The 25,382-nt window shown below is 39.9% G+C and overlaps 2 protein-coding genes across 3 annotated transcripts in view; both read left to right on the top strand.

Moving 5' to 3' along the window:
- Nucleotides 1-781: 781 nt before the first annotated feature.
- On the top strand, nt 782-11,518 carry pla2g3 (phospholipase A2 group III). 2 transcript variants are annotated; one of them, XM_063889055.1, is made up of 7 exons: nt 782-1,489; nt 2,710-2,842; nt 2,941-3,075; nt 7,850-8,175; nt 8,748-8,877; nt 9,381-9,491; nt 10,209-11,518. In XM_063889055.1, exons 1-7 carry the CDS (start codon nt 943-945, stop codon nt 10,450-10,452), a joined length of 1,626 nt encoding a protein of 541 aa, XP_063745125.1. In that variant the 5' UTR covers nt 782-942; the 3' UTR covers nt 10,453-11,518. The 2 variants fall into 2 exon arrangements, with proteins under 2 accessions (XP_063745125.1, XP_063745126.1); XM_063889056.1 differs by lacking the exon at nt 782-1,489 and adding an exon at nt 1,680-1,978.
- Nucleotides 11,519-12,107: 589 nt separating this feature from the next.
- ttc28 (tetratricopeptide repeat domain 28) overlaps nt 12,108-25,382 on the top strand; it is a 104,347-nt gene continuing 91,072 nt past the window's right edge. Inside the window, exons 1-2 of the mRNA XM_063889384.1 lie at nt 12,108-12,365; nt 16,781-17,152. Coding sequence (XP_063745454.1) covers nt 12,267-12,365; nt 16,781-17,152 — 471 coding nt within the window. The 5' untranslated portion in view covers nt 12,108-12,266. The remainder of the gene's footprint in view (nt 12,366-16,780; nt 17,153-25,382) is intronic.

Raw genomic sequence — 25,382 nt, 5'->3', positions numbered from 1 at the left:
AAGGTATTTAAAAAAATGTGCAGGAGTAAAAATACATGATTTACCTCTGAATTGGAGTAGAAGTACAAAGTAGCATAAAATGGAAATACTCAAGTAAAGCACAAGTATCTCAAAATTGTACTCAAGTACAGTACCACCTCTGGGGTTAGGATTACGTGATACTTAGCATCGGAAAACAAAACCTTGACAATAAAACAATATTACAAAATCATCTTTATTACCAAATAAACTGTCAACTGTAAATTCACACAAATACTGTATGTTTTAAGCAAAATCTACACGTTTTTCCTCATCATGGTTTACATCAAAACTTTAACAAAATGTCTCATACATTTCTTACTTACTTTAATTTAAATGCTGTCCTCCCCATAACCTTTCAAAATGTATATGTTTTTGTCTGTTATCCCATTTTTGAATCAATATAAATGGATGAGTTTGTCCTACTTTAATTGAAGTATATGTTCATTGTGCATCTGGGACGCAGGTGTCACTAATCAATGTGCTAGTCACATTTGCAGATTGATAAAAGGATTTGGCTTGTGTGTGTGCGTGTGTGTGTGTGTGTGTGTGTGTGTGTGTGTGTGTGTGTGTGTGTGTGTGTGTGTGTGTGTGTGTGTGTGTGTGTGTGTGTGTGTGTGTGTGTGTGTGTGTTAATCAATATGTCATGGTCACTGTCAGTGATAGGCGCGAGATAGAGAAAGAGAGGAGTGATGTTTCACAGACCTGACAGGTCACGTGGTTCAGGCTGATTTGTGTGTTGCGTTCATATTAGATCTGCTGAATGAATAACTCGGAGCGCCTCCGCCCCCCTTTCTCATTTAAAAACCGACCTATAATCTGTCAATCTGTCATAAAGTGCTCAGTGTGTGGAGGATTCATTAGGTTTAGATTTAAAGTCTAAAAGCCTATCTCTTTCAGCCGCTGTTTCCGCGCGTTTTCACCATGATGCACATCGCTCCTCTTCTCACTCTCATTTTAACTACATCCCTCCTGAGCTGCACGACTGCAGAAGCGTCTATCCTCTGCACCTGGACTAAAGTTTTCCCTAATAAAGAAATGCATTACGTTTTTCTCCACGGCGATGACTCTTCATCTCTGCGGCTCTACCACAGTGCCTGGTCAGGGCAGCGCGCTCTGCTCAGCTGCGCTTGGAGCGACGACACGTCAGTGATCCAAAACTATTTCTCTCTGTGCGGTGAGCGCAGGGACGAGTACTCAGATCATCCAGATAAAAGTCTCGATGTGGACTCCATGTTAGAAGCAGAGGGGCTGTGCGTCTCTTTGGCTGCTCCAGGGAATGGAGGACAGGAGATGCCCACAGGAGAGAGGCTGGTGAGGAGCATCAGTGGACACTCAGCAGCTGAGAATCAACAAGGTCAAGCTGAAAGTTCAGAGGTCAGGCTCCATCACCGTGTAAAGCGTGGCTTTATTGTGCCAGGGACTCTGTGGTGTGGCTCTGGCAACAAGGCGTCATCATATGCAGATTTGGGTAGGTTGGTCTCTTTTCTTCACTCTAAATAATCAATGTCGTTGGTCAATGATTAATGTAAGAAAACCGTTTGCAAGAAAATCTGACAGTTATGGTGAAAGGTTTTTCCTTTCTTTTCTAAAAATACTGAAGACTTTCTGTCATGAGCCTTGTTTTCTGTCTGTTTCCTGTTTTATTTTTGAAATGTTTTCCCTCTGTTGTGTCATGTGTAGTTTTACTTCCTGTCTTTTGGTTTTCCTTCCTTCCTTGATTGTTTCATTGTTGTCACCTGTTGCCCTCTGTTTCTGCCTCCCCTCCCCAGCTGTGGCTTGTGTTGTGATTAGTGTCTTTGTATTTAGTCCTGCTTCACCTTGTGTTCTCTGTCAGTTCGTTATCGTCTTTCATGCATTCAAGTCAAGTGTTTTTCATGTCCTGGATTGTCGTCTTTCATGTGTTCAAGTCAAGTGTTTTTCATGCCCTGGATTTATCGTCTTCATGTGTTCAAGTCAGGTGTTTTTCATGTCCTGGATTTTTCCTAACTTCGTATTTATGTAAAACAGCTTTTGGAATAAAGCTCGCCTTTCGTTTGTACCCATACCTGCCTCCCTTTGTTGCTGCACTTGGGTCCTATTTCCCCAAACCCTGACACTTTACTTACTTCACATGACTTTCTGGGAGTAAGAATAACTCTATACAATCAATAGTGACTGACTTTCCTCAAAAGTTGAAACATGAATTGATTACGTCTACAGGTTCCTGTCTTTGATGGCTCATTGCTGCCATCTGTAGATCAGTAGAATGGTGTGACCAGACCAAGTTTTTTATCACCTGCAGCCCACCTAATCAAAACATTGAGCCACAGTGCAAGTAGTGGTAAAAGCAAAACTCCGGGCACTAAAAATTATTGTCTTATCCTTGACAGAGCACCAGAACTACAGACGAAAATTACTAAACTGTTGAATACTAAATGTAGGGTGTTTTTTCAGTTGTCACAGTTTGGTTCCAAAAGATTTAGTTCATGTTCAAACATTCTGGAATTTTAATGGTTTATGACTCAAGATGCAGTTTCTTTGTAAGTTAAGATAAGATAAGATAAGACAAGATAGAACTTTATTTATGCTAATGTAAATTGTTGAGCAGCAGTACAAGGCTTGAAAGCATGCAATATACACAACAATAATTATAACGACAATAACTATAATTTTTTTTATTGATTTTTGTCTCTTACCTCTCTCTTGCAGGAGTTTTTTCAGACACTGACAGCTGTTGTCGTGAGCATGACCAGTGCAAAGACACCATCCTATCCTTTCACTCCCAGTTTGGGGTCTTCAACAGCAACATCTTCACCATGTCTCACTGCGACTGCGACAACAAGTAGGGAGTAATTATTTTAGCTAGATCACATCAAGTCCATATCATTTGATTTGTTGCCTTTTCTTTAATGTTATTCAACCAAATGCTTTATGCTGCAGGTTTCGCAGTTGCCTGATGAATGGGAATGACAGCATATCTGATGTGGTGGGATACACTTTCTTTAACCTGCTGAAGATGCACTGCTTTGAATTCTCACACCAACTCCAGTGTACACAGAGGAACTGGTTTGGAATGTAAGTTGGGTGTAGGAGCCTAAATGCAGTTTGTTGATGTTTTGACTTCAATAATTCAGTTCATATTCAAAATGACAGTAATGAATAAATGTGTCGTTGAGTTAGAAGGAATAAGAAGGAATATTTACAATATTTACAGGTTTAAGTTGTTACAGTTCATATTTACAGTAATGTGTTAAGTTAATTACTTATTCATGTTACAAAGGTGTGTGAATAATTTACATGCATAATGTCTCATTTATATTACTTCTGTAATATTTGGAAATGGGTACTTTGATTGTGGCATCTTGGTAACTGTGTGCCTTTTAATTTATTTTTTGATACACTCATGGGAGGAGTTTTCGGGGTTAATCTGGGGTCAGTCAGGAAATGCAAGAGTGGAGCCACACAGTTTTTTGACCTCTCTCACTCTCTCTCGATCTTTGGAATAACTTTATAACTTTGTAAAAAGACATTATTTTCTGTGCTTATTTTTTCTTGAATCGAAGTAAACGGTTGAATTTACCGAGTTGTCCTGTGGATTTTTTGATGTGGATTACGACGAGGGAAATTGTTACGAGCGTCAAGCTAAGGCTTCATTCATTGGAAAGCTACAATAGTCAAAAAACTAGCTCTGCATGGATTAACGCTACTGGAATTTGGAACGGATATCGAGGATATCGAAATGTCCAAGGATGATCACAAGTTCGTCAACACGGTGTGTCAATCCGCAAAACTTTCGGACGGTCATTACAGTGTGTGTCTTCCAGTGAGGAACGAGTCATTGTGTATGCCAAACAACAGATCAGTTGCAGCGCAACGGGCTTTGAACTTACGAAAAAGATTCTCTAAAGACGCCAAGTTTTATGCGGAATACGTTGTATTCATGGATGACATACTCAAGAAAGGTCATGCTGTAAAGCTCGACAGTACAGAACAGGAGCCAACTGAAGGGCGGACATGGTATCTGCCTCATCATGGAGTCAGACATCCAGTCAAGCAAAAACTGCGCGTCGTCTTTGACTGTGGAGCAAGCTTTGGAGGGACATCGCTGAACCAACAGCTCCTGCAGGGACCAAACCTGACAAGCTCACTAGTGGGGGTCCTCATGAGGTTCCGACAAGAGACTGTGGCAGTTATGGCTGACGTGGAGGCCATGTTCTACCAGGTCAGGGTCAGCAATGAAGACACAGATCTCCTCAGGTTTCTCTGGTGGCCTGACGGGAACTATGAGCAGGAACTTGTTGAACACAAGATGTTGGTCCACATCTTTGGCGCAACATCATCACCAAGTGTGGCAACCTTTGCGCTTCAGAAATGTGCAACAGATTTTGAGGAAGAATTCTGTCAGGAAGCTGCCAGAACAGTCAAGAAAAATTTCTACGTAGATGACTGTCTTAAGTCAACTACTGATGAAGACACAGCAATCACCCTTTGCGCCGACCTGAGGAACATGTTGGCAAAAGGTGGATTTCGACTAACAAAATGATCAAGCAACAGCCGGAAGTTGCTCAACTCAATACCTGAAGAGGAAAAGGCTCAAGGGTTTCAAGATCTGGATTTGGACGAAGATAACTTGCCGATGGCGAGAGCATTAGGAATCCAGTGGTGTGCCGAATCAGATCGGTTCAAGTTCAAGATCAACCTCTAAGATCGACCACACACTAGGAGAGGCCTGCTTTCCCTCGTCAGTTCCATCTTTGATCTGTTGGGCTTTCTTGCTCCAGTGGTGCTGCCCGCAAAACGAATCCTGCAAGATTTATGCCGGCAGAAGTATGGCTGGGACGAAGAGCTGCCGGACAACGTCATTAAGAGCTGGAAAAAGTGGATTTCAGGTCTGCAACTGCTTGAGTACTTTGGAGTCGACAGATGCATCAAGACAAAGCGGTTTGGTGCACCAATTTTCGCTCAGCTACATCACTTCGCTGACGCGAGTGAAGACGCCTACGGAACAACAAGCTACCTACTGCTGCGCACTGCAGCTGGGGAAGCTCAATCCACCCTGATGATGGCAAAGGCAAGGGTCGCGCCCTTGAAGTCCCCAACCATACCAAGAATGGAACTGACTGCAGCCACAGTTGCAATCAAAATGGACAAGCTTCTGAAGAAAGAGCTCGAACTGGAACTTCACAACTCCATCTTTTGGACAGATAGCAGGGCTGTGTTAAAGTACTTGAACAGTGAAAGCACAAGGTTCAAGACTTTTGTCGCTAATAGAATCTCAGCAATCCTGGAGCATTCTCAGACTTCGCAGTGGAGATACGTCAACACCACTCTGAATCCCGCTGATCATGTCTCGAGAGGACAGACTGTTGAAGCATTCCTGAAATGTGAAAGCTGGCTTTCAGGACCAAATTTCTTGCTTTGCTCACAAGATCAGTGGCCCAAGAATCCAGATCCTGGAATGCTGGACGTCAACGATCCAGAGGTCAAAAGAGTAGCTCAAGTACATGTCATTCAGGCTCAAGAGCCCAAAGATACAATGGAATATTGGGTGACTCACTACTCATCCTGGACAAAGCTTAAACGTGCTGTTGCCTGGTTTCTGAAACTGGAAGACTTGCTCAAGGAACTGAAAGCAAAGAGAAAAGAACCAAACACTTTAAGTGGAGAAAGCAGAGTGAATCAGTTTAAGAAAACCTTTAAAGGAACACACCTAACCTGTGAAGGTTTGACTGAAGCAGAAAAAGAAATTGATAGCAAATGGAACCATCAGAAGGTTTTTGTCCAAGTGCATCACCTGTAAAAAATTACACGGAACTGCTGGCAAACAACTCATGGCGGATCTACCAAAATGCAGGGTCCTGCCCGACGATCCCCCATTCACAACAGTCGGTGTCGACTACTTCGGCCCGTTCCTGGTGAAAAGAGGAAGAGGGCAAGTAAAGAGATACGGCGTCATCTTCACGTGTCTCGCCATACGAGCCGTACATCTAGAAGTTGCCTCTTCACTTGACACGGACGCGTGCCTCAACGCAATTAGAAGATTCCTTGCCAGAAGAGGCCAAGTCAAAGAGATGTACTCAGATAATGGCACCAACCACCGGTCTGCCGACAGTGAGTTGAAGAAATCGATCCAAGAGTGGAACACTAAAAAGATCGCAAAACAGTTGCAACAGAAGGGCGTCCAATGGCACTTCAATCCTCCCACAGGTTCTCACCACGGAGGAAGCTGGGAGCGGCTGATCCGCTCAGTGAGGAAGATTCTGAACATCACAGTGAAGGAACAACTTTTGGATGAAGAAGGTCTCCATACCTTGCTGTGTGAAGCTGAGGCTGTCATAAACAGCAGGCCCATCACAAAGTTATCTTCAGACCTCAATGATTTAGAGGCTTTAACACCCAACCACCTGGTGTTGCTCAAGATCAAACCTGAATTACCACCAGGGGTATTCAACAAGGACGACCAGTACGCTAATCGTAGATGGAGACAGGTCCAGTACCTCGCGGACGTGTTCTGGAAACGCTGGTGCAAGGAATACCTCATGCAGCTTCAAGAACGTCAACGATGGTTCACGCCTGGAAGAAACTTCTGCGTCGGTGACGTGGTGCTGATTGTAGACGACACTTCACCCAGAAATTCATGGCCACTTGGAAGAATTGTGGAAACCTTTCCCGACAAGAAAGGCCTGGTTCGTCAGGTGAAAGTCAAGACCAAGACCAATGAGCTTTGTCGTCCAATAACAAAGCTATGTCTTCTGCAAGAATCAGAGGATAATTGATGAACTGTTTCGAAAGACCCGTTTGGACAGGGCGATGAACAAGAATAAGATTTATTTATATTGTTGTTCTTTAACTACAGTAAAAGTAACATAGCATGTAGGCTCCTTTAATTGAAGTTAAAAGTTTGAGTAATTGTCTTCAAGGGCATTGATTACAATTAGGGGCCGGTAATGTAGGAGCCTAAATGCAGTTTGTTGATGTTTTGACTTCAATAATTCAGTTCATATTCAAAATGACAGTAATGAATAGATGTGTCATTGAGTTAGAAGGAATAAGAAGGAATATTTACAATATTTACAGGTTTAAGTTGTCACAGTTCATATTTACAGTAATGTGTTAAGTTAATTACTTATTCATGTTTCAAAGGTGTGTGAATAATTTACATGCATAATGTCTCATTTATATTACTTCTGTAATATTTGGAAATGGGTACTTTGATTGTGGCATCTTGGTAAATGTGCCTTTTAATTTATTTTTTTGATACACTCATGGGAGGAGTTTTCGGGGTTAATCTGGGGTCAGTCAGGAAATGCAAGAGTGGAGCCACACAGTTTTTTGACCTCTCTCACTCTCTCTCGATCTTTGGAATAACTTTATAACTTTGTAAAAAGACATTATTTTCTGTGCTTATTTTTTCTTGAATCGAAGTAAACGGTTGAATTTACCGAGTTGTCCTGTGGATTTTTTGATGTGGATTACGACGAGGGGAATTGTTACGAGCGTCAAGCTAAGGCTTCATTCATTGGAAAGCTACATTAGGTTTTCATTAATTAATGTAGTGTATAGTTTTGATTTGGATGACTATCTGAATTTGAATTTATGCCTGCAGCTATAGATGTCAATGTTGATTGGTCCACTACTTTTATCCTAATGTATCTATGTATATTCTCTCAAGTGCTGTACTCATGTACTATTTTGACTAAATTGTACTTTACTTAAAAGTTGAGTTTTTCCATCGTATGCTACTTTCATTAACATTCACTATACAGAACAATACTTTAGAGGTAAGCATTAAGATACATTTATCTGGCTGCTTAACTTTTTATATTTATTTCAAATTATATTACTACAGGTGTAAAGAGACTAAAATGGCTCTGTATGCTGAGGTGCATGCACCATCCCTGTACGAGTCTACCAATCCAACAGTGACGAATAACACCGACTTCACAATGAACACTACCTCACCCACAGAGCTGCTGGCGAGCAGCATTTCAGACTCCATTGCTGCTGCTGCTGCTGCATCCACAGTCCCTACACCTTTAACAAGTTCCTCCGCCACCTCCATAACACCTGTGACCAACATTACCATATCAGAGGGATCAACACCTGAGAGGAGAGATGATCTGCAGAACACTTTACTGACCAAACAACAAACTCTGCCTGAGTTGGACATCACAGGTATTTCATTAATCTCTCCTCATATTTCCACATTCCCACAGTAATAGAAAGTTGGAGAAATGAGTCATAAAACCTTGAAATAAGTCAGTATTTTAGTATCTTTGGTTCCGTCATCTTGAAATAAATGGATTTTTTAATGTGTGCTTGGATAGATGCCTGAAATAAGATCCATGTGGTTATCAAAAGCCTAAGAGATTTTAACGTTTTATTTTTTGGCATGTATAAGTAAATACCAAACTTTTGAAGTTCTGAAGCTTTTATGAGTTATATTAAAAGCAGTTCCCAGCAAGTGATTATATGTCATCACAAAAAAAGACATGTAAGGAAATCACAAGTCATGAAATCATGCAAAATATCAAATGAATATTCAAAAATAATCTTGCTGAACACGACTTCGAGGTATCATAAATGTCTGTGTGCTATAGCGCTACATTACTGCATAAATCAGATGAAAAAATCCATTGGTTTTTTGTTTGGGGAACAAGTGTGATGCTAACTTCCAGGTCTGCCGACAACAACCAGTCATCTGTGCATGACTCAATGGATTTGAACATAATGTCTAAATCCCGCAGAGAAGCAGCTGTCCTGTGCTGTCTACAAGGATCTTGACCAATGCAGGAATAAGATCCATCCGCAGCAGAAAAGTTACGGCCTTAGCAACACAGAGGCGAGGACGATGTACCACTGCAACTGTACCACCAGGTAAATAAAGACATCAAACATCAATTAAACTGAGAATGCAGATTTGTTTTGGTTAACATTTTTGGTCTTGCAGAGGGAGGATCAGCTGTTCACAGTCTGATACCAATGACATTGAGGTGTGTCACAACATGTCTAGATTACACATATCGACCTAAACCCCCAGAGTAAATATTTACAGTGCTATTTGTAGAGTAAATATAGTTATTGTGATAATGGTGCACTCACCCTTATTTCTGTTTGAAAAAAGGCAGACTTGGTGCAATGTTTCATAACACAGAACGAGGCCACAAGCAGTGCACTCATATTCAGAGTCACACGGTTACATAAGGTGTGGCGATTCTCTGAATTTGCTCAGATATGATTTCACAGCCTTGGAAATTATCCTAATCTCATGTTTGCATACATGGGCTCTCTATCCTGGGCTTTTTGCTTTGATGGTCTGAGCAACTGCTTTGTGTGTTCTTGGCTTCTCTGTTGGTCTCTGATGAGTTCTGTCCTTTCAGATTATTCCAGACTTTGGCTAAACAGAGACAACTGACCGAAGTGCAGGCTCTTCTGCTGGGACATGTGTCTCAATCCTGCTTCCTGCTACAGGACTGCACTCCAGGCAAACTGTAAGAGTACAAACACAACCATGGTTGTATTCACATAGCCAGTCTTTTAAAAATAATGAAACATCAAACAGTTTAGCTGCTTGATATATATTATGATATAATCTCTCGGTAGAGCAGTGATGGAATAAAAGCTAAAATCTAGTTCTGAAGTATAAATAGGCCTACCAATAAATCATGACAAAATACTGTTACAAGTTATAAACCTGCATTTAAATCCTACTAACAGTTAGTAAAAGTACATAGGTATTATTAGAAAAATGTGCCTTCCGTAAAAGTACTTGTTCAGCCGTTATATGTCTCCAGCGACAGATTCTAAAAAAATCTCCAAAGTAACTAGTAACTAGAACTGTCAGATAGATGTAGTGAAGTGTGATTTTACCCTTTGAATATAGTTAGAATAAAAATACTCAAGTAAAGTACAAAAACAAATACTCAAGTAAAGTACAAAAACAAATACTCAAGTAAAGTACAAAAACAAATACTCAAGTAAAGTACAAAAACAAATACTCAAGTAAAGTACAAATACTTTACAAATAATTGCTCCTTTCAACCACTTGTTCAATGGTTACCCTAATGGCGAGTGCCAATTAATGGAGATAAAGTTTACATTCGTTCTCACTTTTTGTGCGTTATCCCTAATTTTTTCATCATTGTCATGGATACAGTACTTTGGTTAAAATTACAGTATCTCAAAACTACCATTTCTTGTTCTTACAGCTGTGGAGCAGTTCTACTGAAAGCAGAACTTCCTGAGTGGAGCAGAGCAGAGATGGAGGAGCAGCACCACCTACAGGCTGTCAGGCGGAAGGTGAGGAGGCCGAACGTGAGGCGAGAGAGGAGGAAGGACAAAGGAGTCAGGCTACACAAACTGTGTCTCAGGATGGTCCGGCCAAAACTCAACAGGAACAAGACCCGAAAACACGGTCAGGACGCACAACAGCCAGCTATAGAACTTGCCTGAGAGTGAAAATGAAGGAGTCAAGAATTACTGAAATACAAAAGATGTTATTACGGTCATTTTCATTTCATTCCAGCACTTAATTTAATGTTGAGTCTTCTTTCTTCCAAGGTTCCTTTATCCTTCATTCCTGATGACAGTTCTGGACTGAAAGACCAGAAAATACCTTTTAACTTAAATTAAGTTAATTTATGAATCATTCCACATCCTTCCAAGGGATAGTACGTTTAAGGAGACATAAAAGGCTCTCTATGCAAAAACAAAAGAAAATATACTTTGGAATATGGTTATAAACAAAATACAGAAATATGCTGGGATGTAATTAGAATTGCCTGCTTTTAAAGAGTTTTCAAACCAAATAAGATTGTAAATATGGTGAACATTTTCTGCTAGGCCTCATTTTGTTATTTTTTTCATTTGTGAGCATGTTCAGATTTATAGCATCTTTCTTAAAGCACCTAAGTCATAGCTGGCATGGCTGTAGTCTGCTATGTCAAAATGTCTGCTGTTAAAATTGTCTGAGTCAAATATTGGTTGCACTTTCCTGATGTAAAAAGGTCGTAGAATGAACCCCTTTATGCACTCTTCTTGAGGATTCAGCTCTTAGTGTTTTGTAAATATTGTACCGTGTTGTATGAGTTGTAGATAGTTGCACATTATGTTATCAGCCCAGCAAAGTCAGAAAAACTGTTCTGCAAATATTTGCACATAGGACACATTGTGAAATAGTTGGATCAGTGAGAAGTAATTCTATGACTGACTACATTTAAAGGAAAAGTTTTACATTTTGAGACGTTGCTTTTTGGTTTTGAAACAAGAAAATAAAGATGTTTGATAAATATGTACAATGCTGTATAAACGTGTAAAAACTATACTGTGTAGCTGCTAGCATGTCGTTATGCTAAGCTAAGCTAAACCAATAGGCTAAACCTGACTATATTTATGCATCACAGGAAATGAATAAAGCGGTATCATACCTTTCAAACTACAGTGAACATATCTCTGAACATTTTACCTATTTATTTTAAGTTTTAAACATACCATTTGCCTCCTGCCTATTAAATGTAACATGTGTTTGATTATTTATTGTTTTGTTTGTGATTGTTTGGACAAGTAAAAGTTAAAAACCAGACAAACGGTGTTAATTTTGTATTCCACAAGAAAAGTAAAATATATGAAGATGCTTGTTTAATCTGTACAATACTAAAAAAAAGTGTAACACTACCCTTACTTTAAACAATTATATATATATATATATATATATATAAGTTAGAGCTATGCTAGCTGATCTCCCTAGTCGTTAAGCTAACTAAGCTAAACCCAATGGCTAAACCTGACCTATATTATATATCCCAGGAAATGAAGATCATATCTTTCCACCTACAATACAAAAGTGAAAATATCTCACAAAATGTTTAACTATTTATTTAACAATAAGTTTAAAACAAAGTTCATTTTTTATTCCACAAGAAAGGCATCAATTTTCATTTCTCATACATTAACATACCAGCAGTATTACAGGCCTGGTGTAATGAATATCTGTCAGGTAACTCAACTCCCCTCTGATGTCATTGAGAGTAATTGAAACCTTGCTGAAGGCTGCAGCCATGGAGCCGACCGGATCCCCGCCTCTCACCGGACAAAACTTCGCTATGGGGAGAAGCTCGGCTGTGGGAACATGGCGCACACACTCCGGATTAACTTTCCCCAGGAAAAACTTTGTTGGTTCGCTACTTAGCAGACAAATCCTCCCATAGTATCGATTAGTGAAAGCGCCGCAAAGTGTGGATAAACTTACTAACTGTGGTGTGTTTTGGATGGTTTGTTTTCCTGTCCTGCTTCACTGGGATGAAAGTTTGTCGCCGCCGGATTTAGCCGAAAGCAGGATGGAAAAGCAAAGAACGAGGAAAGAGAAGGTAAAGCTAATGCAAAAACAATGGTGTGTTTTATTTAGTGGTTTCACAAATCCGCTGGTGTGGCTGGCAGTGCATTCCTGCAGGAGGCTGGGAGAAGAAAGAAAGTTCACAGACTAAACAAGCAGCTCACATCTCATGATGAAGTGCCAGCCTGCAGGATTTGTTTTGAAACCACTGGCAGGAGTTTACATTCATTAAACCCCTGCCGAAAAAGAATCTTGCCAATTTTTAATATTTTTTATATTAATTGATTACTCCTTTTGTCTCAACATACCATCTCTTAAAAAAGTAATACATGTCTTAATGTCAGTGGTTGAGGAAGTACTCAACCCCTGAGTACTAGCTAAGTACTAGCTAAGAACTATCTTTTATGTAGGTATTGTAGGATGTAATACAACAGTGCAGAAATACTCATAAAACTCCTGCAGTTAAGTAAAAGTGACAACAGGACAATGGTGTTGTATTAACAGCATCATGTCCTGACAGTAAACCCTGAAGTAGCTTATTTAAAGACCCAATTATATAAATCATGAGTGGAGGAAAAAGTATTTTCGTCTGAAATGTTGGGTAGAAGAAAAAAAGTAGACTAAAATTGAAATACTCAGGTTAAGTCAAAGTACCTCATACAATACTTCAGTAAGGGAAGGTAGTTACTTTCACCACTGCTCAATGAGTAGTCTAAAACACCAAAAGCTCAATTTGCTACTATATATGCCCTCAAAATTGTACTTAAATACAGGACGTGTAATTGTAAATAGTTCCTTTCTACTATTAGTCTTAACTTGGCAGCCAACGCCATACAAATATCTACAAATAAGTATATCAACTTGTCTATATTCTATCCTTCTTCAGTTATATGTTTATGTACAACTTTCTACATACTCTCTCTCTATATATATTACTGTATATATGATTGCAACCAACATGTTACCTTTCATACCTCTCAAGGCTACTTGTTGATAGATCAAAGTGCTGCGTTCAGGGACACAGCTTCCTCTCAAGAAATGTACTCCTTTTGACCTGGGCTGCAAAAGAAACTTAAGGAGTTGTGAGATAGGGAACGTGTGTGTGTGCGTGTGTGTGTGTGCGTGCGTGCCTTCTAGGAAAGGCCATTCATTTTGTGTTCCTTTTTTTTTTGCGTGTGTCTGCACCTTTAATTAGCCATTACAGGAATATCAATCAACACACATGTGAGGCAACAAATGACATACAGTTCAAGCAGGTTGCACACACAAAAGTTCATAGCATTGTTGGATATTTTATATAGTTACCCATTAAAATCAGTGTAAGTAGGCCTACATTATAGGACTAAAATAAACAAACTTTTTTCATTTCAGTGGGCCTAATACTAAAATGTTCTGGGAATCTTCTAGGGTACTGTAAGGGGGGAAAAAAGCTTTTAATGCTTAACGGCAGCTACAGCATCATGAATATTTTTATATGAACAAAGGGTCAAATGGCTGTAGTGTTGGGTGTTGAACCCATGGCTAATTATCACCCCATTCTGCTTTATTGTGTGTTTTAGCTCATTGTTTTGGGTTTTACGGCCAGAAATGTTCTTTTACTTTACTGTTTTGATTCCTTTCATCAGTTTTAGTTTTTGGCTTTCATGATTCCAAATGAATGCTGACGCTGCTGAATTTCTGGTCCATGTTTAAGAATTGGAAAAAAAACCCAGAGTGGAAGGCGCTGTGAAAACCAGGAGATTTGTAGAAATTATATCACCTAACACATTTGTGCAAACCTCCCTGCTTTGGGACGCCCCCCAGTCTGACATTCATAGTGTTTCCCTTATTAATTGTTCAATGAAAAGTGACAGTAATAGTTGTGTAAAGAATTAAAATACAGACAACCGGCCAATGTCACCATGAAACCATGTAAATGCCAGAAAGTTGGAGTTAGGAAGTAAGGGAAATATATATATTTAATAATGTCGATTAAATGTTGGCAAGCTATCCAAGCTATTCGTAGAAGTTCTCTCTAGGAGTGTCTCCAGGACTGCATTTTGCCATGGTGACACACGCACAGAGTCACAAGGTGAAAACAATACCAGCGTCTGGATATTTATTAAGACCCCTGATATAGTAGTGTCAGATAAATCTTTACACTCTCATTATCAAACTCTCACTCTGTTTTACTCGTCTGTACAAATACTCCCTCTTCCCTTCCTCCACATTTGTACACGTGCACCCACACAACACCACACAAGTGTGGTCAGCCTAACTCCTCTGTATTTATGTAACCTGCTTAGTAACGCAAACTGTGTGATTGCAAAAGTCCATCTTAGTCATTTCTCTTTTTTCACCCTATTAACTGTGTTCCAGTTAAAGAGTAATACGCTTGAAGATTTAAGTCCTAATTCCACACATGTGATTAACGTGGGTTTCTTGGTTTATTTCAGCAAACAGCGGCTTGGTAACCTGTTTCACAAGCCCTGCTTTATATCACAAATTCGACAAGTGTTACATAACAACATTACCTATTCATTAAACGTGATGTCATGCTGCGAGAACAGCTGAAAAATTGGCTTTCAGAGGACTGAACTGCGAACTGCGGAAACCTGCTTAGAAAGTTGAGCATTACTGTGTCACAGTTCTCCTCGGGACTGAAGCTGAGGACACTGAGGGTCATGTGCTTGATATTCTACTCTAAACTTTTTTAGCAAGGCTTCAGTGTTTGGGCTCCTCAGAGTGTGGAGAAAGCTTTGAAACAGAATTTCTTGATTGCATTGTCCTTTATTAGAACAGGTAAATGTCTTGTTGAGATTAATCTATTTTTCAAGAGAGACCTTTGAGAAAAACATTGTTAGAGCAATAAATACAAACAACATAAGACATGCTAGAAAGTGGGGCTGGACAATATACGATATAATATATCGGTATTATGATACAACACTGTGAATTATTGTTGTTTTCTGAACTTCAGAACTGTTCATGTTTTATTTTTGCCAACTTTACCGACTTATATCCACCTTACTGAAGTAATTTGAATGGTGCAAATACTTTGTGAAAGCACCAATAGTCAGAGTGGTCCTGCTTCTTGCTGGATTGTAAGGACTTTGATTTTGACCTCAGCATTTCTGAAATCCTGGACTCTTAATTTAAGTGTCAGGATTTCAAATTAATCACATCGCCATCTGTCAGTGGAGCACTTCACTTAATTATAAATGCCAAGAACTAAACAGTGGGTTGAGAAGTTGTTCAGGTCTCAGAGTGCTCACGACCTCAATAAATGAATCTTCCTTTTACAGGATAAAAGAGTTGCAGAGCCAAACTGGAGAAGTTTTATGCCAAGTGTGATGTCTGCTCCAGAAAAAAACTCATTTATACAGAGCACTGATGTAGGGAACAGTGCCTCCAAACTATGTATTGCCTGTCCTTGGCTGTTGCTCTGAACCATGGATGATGCTTTTGCAAGTTTTAGGAATCCCTCCAGTCTGCATATTTTAGGAGTGTGTGTGTGTGTGTGTGTGTGTGTGTGTGTGTGTGTGTGTGTGTGTGTGTGTGAGGGGAATAGAGAGAGAGATAATGAAGGCCTTGGTGTAAGCTCTGGTGAAAGGACAAATTTGGAAACACCAGATCAGGGAGGGAAGGCAGCGTCTCGGAGATCAAACCTCAGTGAGCACATTTTAAAGCAACGTTTGAATGAGAAGAACAGAAGCCTCCTCATACTGTCTGAGTCTCCGTCTGACTTCCCTACTTTTTCGTCTCTGAGGAATTTAAGCTGTTACCACCGAGTAAAAACGAAAATGTGCACCCAGCAGTTTAGAGTCCCATTTGCCAGAAAGTACATTATCATATCATGCTAATGAAGCTGCAGCAGTTTGGGTTTCATACTGAGTATTTATGACTTGTAACAGCAGCAAAAACATTTTCGAATTCTAAACTTATTTTTGTTTCTACAACAACACTGAGCTAAAAGCCTTTCTCATCTTCAATCTTTATATAAGCCTCTAAATCAGTATAACCAGAGTGATACCGGCAAGTTCTTGTTATATGTTATCCGGCAAATACACTGCTATTAATATAACTGCTATGATCTAATATCAGCCTAATTAGTAAATCGTACAATTTATTACGATCACTACAGACCCTGCTGAAGAACATTCACCTATTTTTAAACCACTTACTGTTTTCTTGTTGGTCTTGGAAAAATATACAGCTTATTTTCTTATTAAAGGACTTATTGCGTAGTCTATAGAAGATACAATAAAAAAGTTAAAAGTAATAATAAAAATACCTGTCACAACATGACATTTGAGTCTAAAGTGAAGGACTCAAATGTCATGTTTTATTTAACAAGCAGTCCAAGGACCATGATAAATTGTGACAATAGATTCTGTTGGTTTACTGATGGGATAATTGTGAAAAGTAAATTAACCAATGTCTTCTCTTCTTGTCCTTCCCACTTCCCAGTTCTCTCTGTTTGGTTCTCGCTCCACCAGCAAGACCACCAACCCTCCCTCTTCGTCCTCCTCCTCTTCCTCTCCTGTGATGCTGTCAGCCCCTCCTGTGAAAAGGGACCGACCGCCTGTCCCCCCCGTTCCTCCCGGTCTTCCCGGCCTCAGTAAAGCAGAGTTCCTGGACCGTGTGCGCCGCAGTAACCAGGCCTGCCAGCAGGGGGAATATGCTCTCGCCGTGCGTCTCTACAGCGAAGCCCTCACCGCTGACCCCCAGAACTGCATCCTATACAGTAACCGCTCAGCTGCCTATCTGAGACTGGGAGAGTACAGCACCGCTCTGGACGACGCCATCAAAGCTCGTCTTATAAATCCCAAATGGCCAAAGGTAAGAGGATCGACCGCTGCAATACCTCACTGCTCAGTCTCACTGTCCTAATGATAAAGGGTTAAAGGGGCCCTATTATGCATCTATGGGTTTACCCTTTCCATTGAATGTGTTATATAGGTTTTTGTGCATGTAGATGGTCTGCTAAGGCTTAAATCCTAAAGTTCCCTCCGGAGGGATTTTTCTCTCCCGCTAGAGCAAAGGCAGTATGAGAAAAATAAAGACCTTTTTGAACATTAAAGCATGGCATCACAGTAGAAGCACAACATTTGAACATAGATGTGCATAATATACAGAGGAATATGAATGACAGTATGGAATATCTATAGGTAGCTTTAGAGTGAATGTTTCCATTAAGAGGATGCTTTGATGGATGTTTGACAGGTGTATGGATGAGCCTGCCTCTTAAAACCGTCTCAGTAATGGTATATTAATGCATTTATAATGAGCAGTGTACAGCTAATTAGAAACTCTTCAGATCAACGTTACCTTCTTTGGGAACTCACTAGTTCATGCACAAGTCAACCCTTAAGTATCTTAGAACACCTGCTGCTGGATATAATCTCTACTTTTCTCCTGTGGTTGGCTAAGTTTGTACCTGACATACTTTAATTGGTTTCTCATAAAAAAATGTAGAGCTTATTTCCCCATCCTTCTCTCGTCAGACTGCTTGTAGTTTTTTTTTATTGTTACCGATGTGCGGCAACTGAAAAAAAGCCTCTTATTAAGATTAGCTTTTCTGTTTGTTTGACAAGTGTGTTTGAAAGGGACATCACGCACATATATAACTCAGCATAATGAGATATGCTTGTAGATATATACTGTATGATGGCATTAGCAGATCCAGTGTGATGACAATGATGATGATGGAGATCTTAACAAGTAGAGAGGCGTGTGTGATGTTGCTGATGTTGGTGTTTTCTGTAGCTGTACTTCACGAGAGGAAGGTAAATCAAAGGTTCCGATGCAGGGTTGGACATTATAAAGACATATACTATCCTCTGTTAGGTAGAGACAATTGGATTGGGTCATAAAATGTGAAAATGATTGACTAAGAGCTGTGCTACCAAATTGTCGGTATGCGACTTCCACATCTGGGCCAATTTTAGGGCACACACAGATAATTTGGCCGGCTGTCAGCCGACGCTGGCCCAGAACGGACTATCTGGGTGGTAGCTATGTATAACTTTGTGCTACATTGCATCTGCATTATGCATTTACTCTTCTACAATGTTGAGCTACTTGTACTTTACTAGACTCATTCCATTCATGCATTTTATTCCACTGTATTTATTGTAAGTACTTTGCAATACTATGAAATGCACAATGTGTAATTTTCTTTCCTAGGGATTCTCACGCATCAAAAATGAATAAATATGGTGAGGTCTTGAAGTGGCATTGGATCATTCTTTAGGTAAAGAAATCATTATTCATCTGATTCCAGTTGTCATCTTCTAACTTTTGCTCAGCTTTTATTGATGACTTAATATCTGGATGTCTGAGTACTCATTCAACCACTGTCAACAAGGAAGCTTGATTTATCAGCCAAGAGCAAACATGATATATGTTAATCTTAAACGATGTATATCAGTATATGTTCCCCGTTGTGACATCACATGAACTGCCTTCACATATTTCATTTCCATTTATGTGTGCAAGATAATTATTATAAATAGATGTGCAGTGCACCAAATTTTCAGCAAATGTACTAAAGAAACGAAGGGCTGGAAACTACATCAAGTACTCCTTTAAACTTGAAGTAGGTCTTTACATGCAACACAGAGAGGAAGTGAAGGATGGTGAGGGCTGAGGGTCTTTTAAAGCCTATCAGAAGGAGGTTTAAGCAGGCAGGAGACTGTGTTTACCAGGGCCACCTCTGTCTGGGCGACTGGGGCCGGGCCAGCTTCGACTTCCTTTCTCTGTGCAGGAGAATGGACGGAAGTGGTGTTTTGTGTGTGTGTGTGTGTGTGTGTGTGTGTGTGTGTGTGTGTGTGTGTGTGTGTGTGTGTGTGTGTGTGTGTGTGTGTGTGTGTGTGTGTGTGTGTGTGTGTGTGTGTGTGTGTGTGTGTGTGTGTGTGTGTGTGTGTGTGTGTGTGTGTGTGTGTGTGTGTGTGTGTGTGTGTGTGTGTGTGTGTGTGTGTGTGTGTGTGTGTGTGTGTGTGTGTGTGTGTGTGTGTGTGTGTGTGTGTGAGTGAAAGAGAGAGAGAGCTCTGCACGGCTGTTATTTTGTTTTCCAAATCCTGGCGAGGCCTTGGCCTGAGTTTGGCACTTAAAGACAATAACAGAAGCAGCATTCCTCTGTGTGTTTGTGTGTTTGTGTGTGTGTTGCTTGTGTGTGTGTGGCTTGCATAGTGGTGGTGTCATAGCAGTGGGCTTGCTGCTGCATTCGCTGTGGGTCAAATGCAAGGTCAAGACTAATGAAGTACCAATAAGAAAGAGTCTTTCTGAGAGGGAAGTTTACTTCTGCTTGAATTCTCTCTTTCGGCTCTTCCCTCGGTCGGCTTTGCTCTCTTCTCTTTTCTTTTATTCTCCTCTGTTTGTCTCCCACAGTTTGTCCCACTGCTGCCCCTGTCGACTTTTCTGTTGGCACAACAGGCTCAAACACACACTTGCTGTATCAAACACACACAGAAAAGGGCGACTCGGTCATGGGAACAGAGGGGAGTAGCTGGTCAAAAAGTAGGGAATGTTTGGAGCTTATCTGGATAACAAAGTACAGAATAACAAAAAGTGTTTGCATCTTAATGTTGTTTTCTCGTCGTTTTGTGCAGCTTTATCTTTTTGTTGGTGCATTCAATGCAAAGCTTTGAGAAAGCCTTTTGTTTCTTTGTCATTCAAATTAAGTCACATCACAGAAAATGCTGCAGGAGCGAAAGCCTTTCTTTTGACTCGTTGGAGTGTTTTTCTCCAACAGACCCGACTTTTTTGTTTATGTGTTTTTCTGTCATCTGCACACTCGCTCTACGTGTTGTAGAGCATGTGTGTGATGTGTTAGGTACTTTCAAAGAGGCTTTTATCCACATTCAGGCGCAATTATTAAGATCCTTAAGCTCAAAGCAGTCTGGGAAACTTTTGCTGTTTGCATTTGATGACGTCTGTTTGGCACAGAAAAGAGGAAGGAGGCTCTGCGGCTGATGGCTGCACCACTGATCTGTTTCAGGATAAGAAAGCTTGGAGCGTTCCTGACAAAACACCCTCAGGACTCAAACCTGCAACTAGCTACTTATTATCACCATTTTAAATTGATCTGTTGACCTTGTTAGCAAACAGTTGCTCATGGTTGAACTCACTGTAAAAATCTAGCCATGCACATAGTGTGGGTTAATAGTAGAATCAACTTAAGAATTGATTGATTATTTTAGTCATGACATTTTAAAAATGTTCTAATCTTTGTAAATCGAATCTCATTAAAGATTCATTCATCAACATTTCCTGACCTTTTTTCACAGATAATAACTTAAGAGATAGAACAAGAAAATCCTTAAATGAAAACCAAATTAAATTTAAAGTAAAGCTTTTGGTTACTCTAGATAATCAGAGCTTTCAGTAATGGACACAATAATACACATACAGTACATAACTGTACAATATTCTCATTGACCTCCAATACATTGGGGTAGAAGTTCAAAAAAACAGGTAAATAAATCCAAACTAGTGTCTGATTTAGAAGAAAGTGAGGAAATGTGTTATTTTCAGCTTGTTGGACTGACCCTTTAAACACAGTAGGTGTTATTTAGGGTTAACATCCTAAATATTCAGCTGTGGGAGTAAGTGTAACTGGAATCAGTGCAGATCATCAGTAAACGGCTCTCGGCTCTGAAGTGGAAGCCAACCAGATGGCAGCCAGCTACGCCTGTTTACGCAGAAGGCCGCGGAGACGGCTCAGGCTTCCCCTGTCATTAAGAAACTACTCTCCAACCACACGCTGCAAAAAATATTACCGACCTACGTGCAGAGGAACTCAGAGTCCCGTGTTTTTAAGTATGAGTCTGGACCTAAAATGGCCTGTTGAGGAAGGCTCCCCACATGACAGAGTTAAGCACTATATCTGATCTAAGAGAAGATTAAATTTCTCATGTTTGGGATCCTCCCCGATCGGACCTAAAGTGCGATCCCATGATGTATTGATGGGATGGTAATGTTCTCTGTTGTGTTCGTGCTACATCCGAAATTGTGCCATGGAGAACTCGGTGTGGGTCATAAGGGTAATCCAGGACTTACTGCAGAGCATGTGAGGAGAGTGAATAAGACTCCATTAGGGAGATATTCCACTTCCAGTGCACAACTAAAATGACCTTTTCTACTCACTGCGACCCATTTCCATCCAGAGGAATGGAAATAACAGTTTGACATGGCAGCAAAGATTTCTCATAATTCTTAAGAACGGCTTTAGGAAATTATATAGGAAATTACAGGAACACAACCAACAAACAAACTTAAGGAAACCTCTTTATTTTTAGAGAAAATATGATTATTTTTCACAACTCTGATTAACTATTCGTTGATGCTATTAGAAAATGTCCTTTATTTTATGGGCTGTAACTTTTTATAATTCCTAGAATACAAATTATAATAAAAATAGAAACCGAGTTCCAAGACAATTTTATAATTATAAATTATAATGAACATTTCTGTGGATTTTGTTGTTTTTGGCTTCCTGGAAGGAAATGCCAAGAATTTAAACCAGAGTAAACAGCCATTCATTATTCACGTGCCATTGGAAACCACATATACTGTGTGTGTATACGTATGTATAATAGTGTGTTTGTATGTAGACATATAGCAGCTGACGTGCTGTGCACTAACTAAAATACTTTCTATGTAACGCAGCAATAAGTTGGAATTAAAGGTTTTAATTGGGTTACAGAAGTTATAAGTCTTCAAAAATAAAACTAAATGCAGTGATCAGGCTTCAAAATGGATTGCATTCTAATAAATATAATGCATGTAAATAACAGGATTAATAACACCACTTAACTCATACATTATGATAGATAAATATTGCATTTGATTCTGTCCTTTACTGTATTTCATTCGACTGATTTTGTTGGTGTCTTTTTATAAATTATAATACATTGAATGTGATGTCTGCAGGTCTTCCACTGTCATTACGGATTATACTAATTGGATACACATTTCCTTTATCTTAACTGCATTTTGGCAGTCCGATAAATCAGCGAGTTTCTAAAACTTAAAACCTTGAAACTTTTGGTCTTTTCATTCCTTATTCCAAGTGGAAATTATGCCGTTGATTGTTTCTAATTAATTGGAAGTGGATCAGCTGAACGCTTTCTCTGTTTTCACTCCATACCTGAATCCACACATGAGAAAATATCACTTTTCCAGCATCTCACCCTATAATCAGTTCCAAATTACATACTTCTTTCCAGGAAACGTTTAACGGAACCTGCTATATTGAGTCGTGTCGAAAATTAAAGGATGTGAGGAAACGTTTGTTTTCTTAACCGCCACTAGAGCGCAGCACTGGCATGCCAGGGAGCTTGGTGACAACCTCAGGGAACTCAAACACAAGCTTTTCTTTGTTACAGCAGCCCTCTCATGACCCACATCACATGAGCCACACAAACATGCACACTCCATGTAATCCACCCAGGCCAGCAGTCTGCACAGAGCTTCAGAGATAGCATGCAGTGTTTGTTTTTAATGTCCATCTGGAGGTGTTGATGACCATTACCACTCTCGGCTCGGTTTAAATATTCCTTTCATTTCTACTTCCTCTTCCTATCCTTTAGCACCTTCCTTATCACGCTCATCAGCAACAGCAGGAACTAAAGCTTTTTCTCAGCTTCCCATCTGGGATAACATGTTGGCAGAAAAAGTGTACATCAGCAGCAAATAACCTGCTGCTCTCTCTGTCTCTCACACCCAGACTTACTCTAACTCTCGCCTGCAGAACATAATGAGTTTTGATTTTGCCTCGAAGTGGATTGAGCCTAATTGTCTGGTATAAATCGGGAGATATGCTCTCAGTTCTTTGCTTGCAGTGTTGGTTCTTACGCTGCTGAAAGACATAAGCTCAGACTCGGGACAGACTCTGCTGTCTCAGCAACCAAACTGAGCTATTGGAGTTTTTTCTTTATCCTTCCCCCTCTGAGTTCAACTCTCTTGCTCACAGTTGGGTGCCTCGGCTGTCTGCGCAAAGAGAATTGCAGAGGAAGGAGAAAGATAACAGCAGTGGGAGATAATGGAAGGGTGACTTGGACTTGGACTTCAACATGGTTTGGTGTGACTGCTATCAGAGTGTGAATAAGAGCAAATGAATGTCACAGGATAAGGATTTAGGTCTCAGCTCATACTCTCTACCCAGTGTTAGCAGCAAATGACCATAGCAAAAGCAGCTCATGGTGTGAAACCATTGCCAGGAATGTTTATCACATCACCTGTACGCTTGTGCACATGCATGCGTGTCTTGTGAGCAGTGACCCTCACTGAACACTGCTCCATAGTGCTACAATTGGTTAAGAACCCCAATGGGTACCTTTTAAAACTGATAGATGTTTTGCAGGATTACACTTTTCACTATGTTTGTTAAGCATGCTAACAGTTGCTAACCACATTTAAATGTTGGCACAATAGGGTTCGCTGGTTAGTCAAGGTTCAAATCTGACCCATGGCCCTGCTGCATGTTGTCCTGTCTCATTACCCTATTTAGTCTTTTAGTCTATCTACCTAATGAAGACAGAACATGTGGGGAAAAACATAAAAACAAAACATATTAAACCAGTGATATCTACTGAAGATGGAAGGTGAGTGGATTAGTAAAGACGTGATGATTGATCCCCTTGGGAACAGGAACAAAACTTTGTAGAAATCCCTGAAATAGTTGAAGACACATTGAATCACTTGCACTCTGAACTCTACATCATTAAGTCAGGGGATCAACAAAGTCATTAGGATCCATCCTCTAGGGACCATGAATGTCAACACTTCATTAGATGCTACTTCATCCCGGAGATGTAGAACATTTCACATTCAAATGTTATCAAAGTTCACGTTGATCCCCAAGATCAGTAGGATTCGTCCCCTCAGGACCATGAATGTCCGTCCAAAATGTCATGGAAATATTTAAGTGGCTACAGTTGTGGTTATTTTGGTCCCTATTAACAACGGACCCTAGCCGTGGTAAACCTTTACTTATCATTTATCTATCTCTTCCTTGAGATCACTGAACCCTGTGACTGGATATACTGGAGCCTCATGCTTTGCTTTGGGATTTGTCGTGTCCTTTGTCGTGGATCTTGGGATTTCCTGGTTACCTCTCAGTATTTCAGAACAGAGCAGCTTTAGTGTAATAGAGCAGCAAAGGAGAGCAGAAAGGAGAGAGGCGAGATAAACAGAAGGGAAAATGACTCACTTAAAATGGGGGTGTTTGTGTGTTGCTATTTCCAGACAGGGGTTGAGGGTAATGAACAATCACATATTTGGGACTCCTGTGAAGTCTGTGGAGGAGGGCGGTGTTGTGTTTGAGCTTCAAAGAGAGCACTGTTTGTGAATGTGATGGGAGACTTTGTAATATAAGCAGGCTTCACATCCGGGAGTATACCTTCCTTTTTTTATGATGTAGGAACACTTAAAATGATTTAACAGCAACATAAATCACATTACTCAATAAAAGGTGTTGGTCTTAAACTGGATTCCTCGCCTCATCATTGTGTAGAGACAACAAGATCAGTGTTGGTTAAAATGAATCAATTCAATCTTTTTAATTCAAATGTTATCTTTTAGTGTGTTAGCATAAGTGCACATCATAATGTGGCGCTTTGAGCCCAAAGAAATAGCTTTCAATGAGTTTTTAACTCGTGATACACTACTTTATTTTGTATGTTTTTTTCTTGTGCTTTTTTCTCACTGCTGCTAATATTTCTTATGCTTTTGATTGCTTATATTTGTCTGATCTGTTTTTTTTAAAGCAATTTAGGCTGCATTTTTTAATGAAATGTAAAGTTCTATTATGATAGCATAATTATATATTGAGTTTTAAGTTAAATGTCTGAGCAATTATTTGATGTTACTTTCTCTAGGTCTCAAATAAAACCATTTAGTTTTAGTAGTTATAATAACAAGTTCACATGCTGCCAAGCTTTACTAAGATGGTGAACAATATGCACAATTTTAGCATTGTGAGCATGTTGGCACACATTAGCATTTAGCTTGAAGTAAGAATGCAGAATATGGAGCTATACTTTTAGTCTAATTGGACAACAATGGA

This window comes from Eleginops maclovinus, chromosome 8 (genome assembly GCF_036324505.1).
Source record: "Eleginops maclovinus isolate JMC-PN-2008 ecotype Puerto Natales chromosome 8, JC_Emac_rtc_rv5, whole genome shotgun sequence".
Classification (NCBI taxonomy): Eukaryota; Metazoa; Chordata; class Actinopteri; order Perciformes; family Eleginopidae; genus Eleginops; species Eleginops maclovinus.
The sequence above is the reverse complement of the archived record's forward strand: the minus strand, read 5'-3'. Positions and strand labels throughout refer to the sequence as shown.